At 44.2% G+C, this 9,016-nt stretch overlaps 1 protein-coding gene across 1 annotated transcript; it reads right to left on the reverse strand.

Annotated features, from left to right (window-relative positions):
• Positions 1–1,915: 1,915 nt before the first annotated feature.
• angptl4 (angiopoietin-like 4) lies at positions 1,916–8,335 on the reverse strand. Its single transcript, XM_037788471.1, has 7 exons — positions 7,668–8,335; positions 6,757–6,867; positions 6,555–6,642; positions 4,090–4,203; positions 3,870–3,965; positions 3,336–3,620; positions 1,916–3,238 (listed from the first exon to the last, which is right to left on the reverse strand). Exons 1-7 carry the CDS (start codon positions 8,193–8,195, stop codon positions 3,054–3,056), a joined length of 1,407 nt encoding a protein of 468 aa, XP_037644399.1. The 5' UTR covers positions 8,196–8,335; the 3' UTR covers positions 1,916–3,053.
• Positions 8,336–9,016: the final 681 nt, after the last annotated feature.

The raw sequence follows: 9,016 nt of genomic DNA on the forward strand, positions 1-9,016 counted from the left end.
ACCACAGAGATCAGATAATGGGAATCTGCTGTCCTTAAATCACCATGAATGAACCATCAAGAATGAGTGTATTTCCCCAAATTAACTTAACAAAATGTGGAAAATATGGGATACTAAACTGCTATGCTCTACATTTTTTCTCTGCAGGTAACAAGTGGTGTCCCCATGTGTTAAAATCCCCCTACTCTGTGGCAGCCAGGCAGTGACTTTCACCGGCTTCACCACCGATCCGCTGAAGGGAGAGGTCAGTTCAGAGCACACTCCCATCAGATCAGCTGTTACAGAGGTTGATCCCGAGCGAGTTGTCCGTGCTCGGAGGATCAGTAGGGATGACGCACCTTAACAGTAAGCCTGACAAGGAAGCAGAAAGTGGTGCAGTGAAAAATCAAAGCTGACACCTCGAAGCTCCTGAAGTTTGCCTCCACGTAATAATGATTAAGCTGCTAAAAAGATACAAGAGCTCTGCCACGTGTGGCTTAATGAAATGGGTTAGTTCTGCTGTGTGGGTTTGGGACCACAGGTTGTTTCCTACAAAAGTGTTCCTGTACAGACAGGTTTGGTGAGATTGGTAAACAAAATTGCATGTTCAGTTGAACCGAGAGGATTATATATAAATCTAAAAATTAAATGCATTTTGAATTGATTGGATAGGGATGGAAATCAAAGACAAATCTTGATTTTTTTTTTTTACATGGAAAAAAATATGCTGTGAACAATGAACAATATGAAATGCCCTCTCAGTTAAACCACAAATTAAACTTATATATTTTTTTGTGGAAAAGTTTTTTTTTCCACCAGTAATAACAAACAAAACTGGCAACTGCAGCATTTGATATGACGAAATGTTAAATAAAAAAAGTCACCTGAATATGAGCCTGTTCCCTTATCTTGACTCAACTTGTTATCATATCTTTCACAATGTTGTGTTTTATTACACGGCTTTGTTGAATACGAGAGCTGTCAATCAATTCAAATATTTAATTAATTGCATGATGGTCCATAGTTAATCACGAAGAATTGCAAATTAATCACGCATTTTTGTCTGTTCAAAATGTACCTTAAAGGGAGATTTTTTAAAGTATCTAATACTCTTATCAATATGGGACAAAACATTTTAACGAATTTGCGTTACCATGTTATTATTGCTTTAGCTTTGACAACCCTTATTGAATACTCAATTCTGATTGGACAATTATGGCATTCTACGGTCTGTTTATTCTTTATAACAGACCGTTGCTATGTATAACAGACCGTTGCTATGGACGCAGCTCTGATCTCTGATTCTGGAGGACCATTTTTGCGTCAAATTATTGATTTAAGTAAGTAGCCGTGCAATATGTGGGATAATGCACAGCAAGCAGGTCATTGTTGTGAAGTAAACCCCTCCACGTCGGGGTCCTGCATCACCCTGTCTGGGTTTATTTCACAACAATGACCTGCTCACTGTACATTATCCCTTACATATTTGTTTCTGTGTATCGGCAAGAATCTGGCGATACGATATATCATGATACAGGGGTTACACTACGATACTGGGATATATTGCGATACTGTAAGCAAGGCGATATATTGTGATTTTTTATTTTTTTTTATTTTAGGAAAACTGTCATAGTATGAAGAACACACCACCATATGCGTAAAGTCTTTAACATCCAACATCATAGCACTACTCTTTGTGCAATCTGAGCCACTGTCAGCCACAAATCTTTGCATGTATACTATTAATTTAAAATTAATCAATTGATATTTTTCGTACATCCCTATTTGCTTCTGTGAAATATTTGTTTTTGAGTTTAATGTAATATGAGTTTTTGTTTTATTTCTGTTTTATGCTAGTATTGTACCTTTAGTTGTATTTGTTGCGAACTTGTGGATACTCTCAAAGTGGCACATAATAGACGGACAAACAGCAATATTAGTTTAAATCAATTTTATTGGCTCACTATGGCCCCCAAAAAGGTTAAAGTCTCTTAAAAAAACAGTTTTACATCTGGTAAACACGACAAAGACAATATAAATTACAAACAGGCAGCACCAGAAACATATATATATACATATATATCATATATAATGATTCTTTAGCATTTAAATAAGGAAAGGGAACATCTACAATAGCAAACTCTCAAGTCACGAGGACAACAGATCACAACAAATCAGTCACAGTTCTGAAAAGACAGATGACATTCCTTCATACACAATGTACAAAACCATGCCTCTCGTATTAAAATAAGTCAATATGACTTAACATCATCGAAGTCTCCACAGAAAAATTAACATCGGTGAAGAAATATGCTTAATTTGATTCAAAATTGCAGACAGAAAATGTATTGTACAAAAGGCTGGAATGGTTTTCAATGCCCCACGAACATCAGTCTGAACACAGTTACTAGTTTACAGTGATTTATAACTTTACATAATGCTTTTGAACACCAATCTCATCATGCTCATGTGGAAAATGACTCTTTGTTTTAATTAAGTCAGGATTTGGTCCACACCATTGGGTTTAAATAATCGGCCTGCGTTCCACGCCGATCTGTTATTGAGCTTACGCTGCTGTTTACTTGCCACAAAATCACATTCAAACCCAACAACAGCTCACATACACAGTTGACACCACATGTCGGGTGATGCGTCTCTACTTGTTGGAGATCCTTTATGGCTTACGGCACAGTGGACGGGCCGGGACTCGCCCTGTGATTTTCTCCTGACTAGGGGCCCCTGCTTCGTGCCAACAGAAGGGATCGTTTTGCATATGAAACTTATGAGAAACTTTCCACTGCATGTTTTATTTGTGTCTCTTTTTCCATCTGTTGGCTCTAGGTGCCGGGGAGGAATCTCGGAGAACAGAGCGGTGGAAACCTGGAACTCATTTAACATGAGTTCTTTTTGCTTCTATTTTGAGGGCCTTTGGCTCTGGTTTAAAGTCTTCCTTGCAGGGAGACAACCAGAGAAACCTCATCAATTAAGCACCAAGAAAAGAAAGAATCCAAAAATGTACTTCTTCCTCCTCTTTCTCTTTGTCTCAACATTTTCTTTCTGTCTGTTTCTATTCTTTAGGACTTGTTTACGACGGCAGCGGGGGCGATCATCATCGTGCTGGACTTCAGAGGGTAGTAGCGGCCCTTCCAGGTCTTCCAGAAGATGCTCTGCTTCCTCTGGTGCCGCTGCTTGGGAGGAGGGCTCTGGAAGTATCTACCGTTCAGGTTGGAGCGACCGCAGTTGCTGAACCACCAGCCACCTAGCAAGACAAAAGAAAAGATCAGGTTAGGTGTGCGCTATCCCATATTGGAAACTGGAAAACAAACGGGCATTTATCATTGTCATTTGTAACTTACCAGAGAGGTGCTTGGCGCAGTTGGTGTCGTTTTTCCGGTCGTTGTCTTGGTCGCTGGTGGAAAACGGCAGGCCGGAGGCGGCGTCAGTCCCCAGGGATCTCTCCAAGGGGCTTAATTCGCCACCTTTCTGAATCTTAAGCGAGTACTTGGTTTCCTCTCCGCCAAGTTGGAAGGGGAGGCGGACAGTTGCAACGTCACTACCCCAGTCAGCGAGCTTCATGTTGAGGATGTAACCGCCATCTTTAGCGATGGAGTGGATCTTTTCTAACCCCAACCAGAACTCGCCTACACGAGCAGAAGAAGAAGAGAAATGGTGAGTGAACACATTGACTTCTGCTACTGTGTTGACTTCTGTTTGCCTTTGATCTGTTTTAATCTTATCAGCGATAAGATGCTTTTGGGGGACAGATCCTGCTCTCTTGATGCAGTGGTTGTAAAAGACAGTAATGCTGTGCGAACTAATCTGACCCTGGCAAGGCCGGCGAGCACCTGTCCAGTTAGTGAGAGTGAGATCAAAGTCAAAAGAACATTTACCATTCAGGCCGCCAAAGCCTTCCTTGTAGGCCTGCCATTGCTGGTCAAAGTCCACTGAGCCGTCTTGGCGCCTTTGGATCACCGTCCATCCGCCATCTGGACAGAAAGACAGAAACAGATTGATCAGTAAACGTTCTCAAAAAACAGCAGCTTCTTGTGCAGTTTGGAGACTTTGAACCGTTTTAAGTCAGTGACTGATTGTCTAAGTAGTACCACTTACCAGTTTTCATCTCACAGAAGACTTTAAAGGGCTCTGCGTTTACTGGCTGGATGGTGTAGACGCCGCTTGTGGTGTCTCCTCTCAGGAACAGCTCATGACAGTCTGATGCCATCTCTACAAGAGAAAGAGGAGGGGAAAAAACAATGTTAAGGCAACCAGCTCCGTACAGTGTGATCACCTTTCCACTATGGACGCTGGCCATGCTGTTTCATACATGACACATTTAACAGATGAGTTTCGCTTCACCTTTCGAACTCTGGCAAAGAAAGTTGTTTGTAAAAAAAATGTGAGGCTGAAAGGTCGCTGGGCCGCTGCCAAATTCTAACTGAAATCTGAGCTTGTTTACAGCATTGATAAGTAGGTCACTCACACTCTCGGCGGCATGTTTCTCTGCACTGTGAGAACAGCGCGTCTGCAGATACGACTATCGTTCCGAGTGGGCTTATCAGTAAGTCTGGGGATGTAAGTATGTACCCGCAGATAGAGCCTTTGACCTAACAAGAGGGAGGGAACTTGTATCTCGGTTATAAATATGACCTTTCTCCCAGTTCCCAAGCAGACTTCCCTCTCTACGGCTGCACACTACTACCCTTTTTACATTCCTCAACCCCCTTCTCCCCGTCACCGATCCCACCCCCCTCCTCCTCTCTGGCATGTCACACCTCCCTCACGTGCACAGCAGCCAGTCGGTGATGCAGCAGTGCATGGTAGGTGCATGGTCGGTGCATGCATGGGGAGTAATCAAAGGGTGGAGAAGGGGGGTACAGGGGCTGTTGCTGTAAAGCGACATCGGAGAAGGCAGTAACACAATGCCGGGGTTCTCCGGAGCCAATTGGAGCTGTCATGTGCCTGATGAGGCACAAGTTCAATAGCACCTCTCCAGTAATCCTTTCTTATCAGGGATGACATCATCATGTGGTGCTATTGAATATCTTTAAACAACAAAAAATTGCTCTGATATTGGCCCGCATACTGTTTCAATGTGATAACCACAAAACCTCATTTGTGTGTAATGACCTTTCCTCTAGAGGCCTGAACTCTTGGTGGCGGCCAGTCGTGGCTGTAGTCCGCCTCGGGGTCAGGGGTTCTCCTGAACTTTGGCACACTTCTTATTCATCACAATGGGAGAGGAGGACGTGGGGGTTTGTGTGCAGGGATGGGGGAGGAGAGGAGAGGATGACTGAAGAGGAGGAGGAGGAGGAGGAGGAGGTATGTCTGACTCCCTGACAGATCTAGGGGAAAGGTTGCTCATTCCTAAGGGATGTACAAATGTTTTACACAAAAAGGTGGGAGTCTTAAGAAAAGGGGGGAGGAGGCGAGTGTCTTCAAAACAGTAGAGGATATCTGTACAAAGTTCACCTTTAAATATAGACCGCCTTTTCCCATTTCCCCCTTGTTTGCCGTCTTTTTTTTTTCTTGGCTCGGGCACAAGGACAGTAATCTGAGGAACATTGCATGCTAGATCTGTACAAAGCCTTCCCTCGTCGTTTCCAGCAGCGCACACACACCACAGAAGCTGAACAGTGTGAGTAATCCTGCTGAGCTGTGTGACCTGACTGAACGCTCTCAGAGACCAGCGAACTTTCCCCCAGTTGAAACCGTGCCACAGAAAACTTGTTCCTTTCCTCATTCCTCAAATCCTGCTGATGTCAGAGCTCTGAAGGGTTATTGTGATTTGCACTGGCTGACTGGTCTCAACTGTTGCCTCAGCCATGTTCACCTTTCACCTAGTTCTCATCTATGGCCGTCAGAATCAGAGGGGTTGACTTTAAATTAATCCAGTTTTAATAATCTGTATTATTCAGCATTTTCCTCTCAGCATCCCGTAACCGTCCTCTTTGACGGCTAAACCAGACTTTTTAAGTGAGACCAAAGTGTGGTGGGTAAGAAAGCTGAATGAATCCAGACAAGTACAGTCTGAATGAAAGCATCCATTATGACTGCTGGTCCAGTCACAGATCAGATGAGATGGGAACAACAGCTGCTTGGCGTGGCTGCACACTGAGGGCATCATTTACTGCCTGTTATTAGCTACAGTATGAAGTGGCATTGACTAAACTGAGTTTCATTCTGACAATGTTAATTTCCCCCTTTTTTTAAGTTTCAAATAAGGCTATAAATAAAAAATGATGATATATATTTTAATTTAAAGGTGCAGTATGATGCCTAATTTATATTTTTAAATAATTTTGTTTTACTCATTTAATTGTGCAAATGTTATCCTGTATTAGCTGAATAATGCCGTTAGGATCTCCCATGCAGGCTCAAAGGTTGATATTTTTGGTGCCCCGCCGAGCGGAGAAGCGCGTCCCAAATTGATTAGATTCCTTGATTGTAATTGCTAGTGATTTTAAGCTCCTTTTATAGCCGTACTAAACAGATGGCCCGCCACATTTGGCGTCACAGTCGACTTAAGCCAGTGTCAGGAGGGGATTTTGGGCGCTTTTTTTCTTGGCTTTACTTACCGACTGGTGAGTCGCGTTGCTCGGCGACGCCACTTTCCAGATCAGTGTTGCTGCTCCGCGTGGACACTCTCTGTCGAGACTGTTGGACCTTCAAAAAAAAAGTTACGAACCAATGATGAGATTGCAGAAGATATGACAAAATAAAAAAAATTAAAAATTCCTCTAATGTGGAATTCAGAAACGTGCATTTTTGTGTCCTCACCTGACTCTGCAGCGTCCTGATGCGCACATTCTGCTTGTCGAGCTTCTCCTGCTGAAGTCTGATCCTCTCCATCAGATCGTCGATGCGTTTGTTCTGAGCCTCCAGCATCAGCTGACAGACAAATGACACACACACTTTTTTTTAGCATTTCATCAACTTTATTCCACACAGCGCCTGTGCGTAAAATGTGCCCAAAGGGGCCCAACTTGCAGGGTTTCATTGAAACCCCCATGAGACACATTTCCACCCCTCAATGACAAGCATTTGTCCTTTCCAACCGACCGTGCTGTGGTTATGTAACTCGCCCACGGTGAAGGATTTTCCATCCCACTATAATACTGCATTGTAAAAAGGGGACCTAAAAAGAAAGCGCAACTCTCATAAGCTGCTTCCACTGTGCCATATGGCCGAATACTCTACAGGTTGTGAAATGTTCCAGCTGTGAATAATTATACACACATTCTTGCAGCTGATGCGTGCAGATTTCTTTGTCTGGCAGCCTTTTAGTGCTTCACTGCACGTACTGCACGTTCTGCACGTTCGTCCTCCTCCCTGCCATGCAGGCTTGTTAACTAACCCCCCTCCTCCTCTCCACTCTGCTACACCGACCACCCACCCACTGTTTGCCCTTTGTGCATTTTGATTTAGTGCCTTTGAGCTTCCATAAAAGCCAACAGCCCGTGCATACTGTACAGACACTCACTTGGCTTGAGTCCCTTTAACCATCTGCTGCAGTAAAATAACATTTTGTACTTTCTGGGGCTTTATGGTAATGTCTTTAAGTGGTATTTTGCAAACAGTGGAAAGCCTCATTTTTCTCCCAAACTAACTAATGTCACTCCTCTTTATCTCAACATGCTCCTGCCTACATCATCTTCAGAAATCAAAGCCAGAAACAGTTGCATTCTCACCTGGATGTTGCGAGCATCACTGTTGTTCTTGGCACCAGCGTTGGTGTCAAGCAGCACGACGTCTCCCTGCAGCATGCTGTCCACCCTCTCCTCCAGCCGGCTCATCCTCTCGCTTATCGTCCTCCTCTCCTGCTGCATCTCCTCCGCCTTCTCCCTCAGCTCGGCAGTGACATTGAGCAGCCGCCCCTCTCTGTCCTCTAGCCCGTGGGCTCGAGCCTTCAGGGCCTCCCCCTCCACTCGCAGCTTCTGGCTCTCCTTCCCCAGGTCGGTCACCGTGCGGTTAAAGACCTTCAGCTTGGTGGAAATGTCCCTCATCTGGACTTTGGTTTTGTCCACATGCTCCTTCAGCCCCTGACCCAGCTGCAGCAGGCCATGAGCAATGACATTCACATCATCCCACGCCGCGTACTGTACACGCTTCTCCTTGGCTGAACTGCTGGAGGATGAACCCCCTTTCTTCTCCAGAGGGAAACCTGTGGCCATGAGCACCACCAGGCAGAGAGTCAGAGTTGCTAGTGTTGTCTTCATTGCTGCCGTTCTCCAAAAACTGTTGAGATTCTGCTTTAAATGTTGTATATTTTCCTGTTGCAGAAGTGTGCAGCGTCCTGTTCTGTTCTGTTCTTTCTTTGAGGTTGGATTTGTGAGCTCAGGCTCCTGGCTGAGCAGTCAGAGCACCACTGTTATATAGTTTCACAGCCCTCAACTCTGAGCCGTGAGCTGCCTGCCATTGGCCAGCCGTGGAGAGGGAGGGGTGCAGTCACTCTCAGGTTTCTGTCCCTCCTCCACCTCTCTCTGTTAACTATTCATGTCAGAGGCGGAGGAGGGACTCATACTACAACAAAAAGATTGGCTTTCATCTCTGCACCGTGGGAGACAGAGACTACATTATCTACTGAGGGAAAACAGTTGATATTCCCAGCAGTGACACAAATGTGTTCCTTTATTGTGATGTATTACTGGGTGTAATAGTGATTCTGAATAAGTGAGCTGATCTAAGTCCAAGTCCAAGTCCATCTATTCGTCAGCACAGGAACACCCTGAAATTGGTTGATAGTGATATCAGAACCCCCATTAAGCTCATACAATAGAGAGTGTGCCTGTGTGGTTATAATAGTCAGTCAGTCCAAAACATATCATAAAACATCTGCAGAAATCTTGCAACCTTGTTTAACAGTCCATTTTTAAATATCAGGAAACTGGCCTGATTTGAACTGAAGTGTTCAACACACACATACACACAAACACTGATGCCAATGAAAGATGAAGCCCAGACCGTTATAGAGCAGACTCATCATCACTGTATGAGGGGAGAATTTGAGCCTCTTCTTCAGGCCATTTAATTCACACAG

The sequence above is a fragment of the Sebastes umbrosus genome, chromosome 12, assembly GCF_015220745.1.
Source record: "Sebastes umbrosus isolate fSebUmb1 chromosome 12, fSebUmb1.pri, whole genome shotgun sequence".
In the NCBI taxonomy this organism is placed as follows: domain Eukaryota; kingdom Metazoa; phylum Chordata; class Actinopteri; order Perciformes; family Sebastidae; genus Sebastes; species Sebastes umbrosus.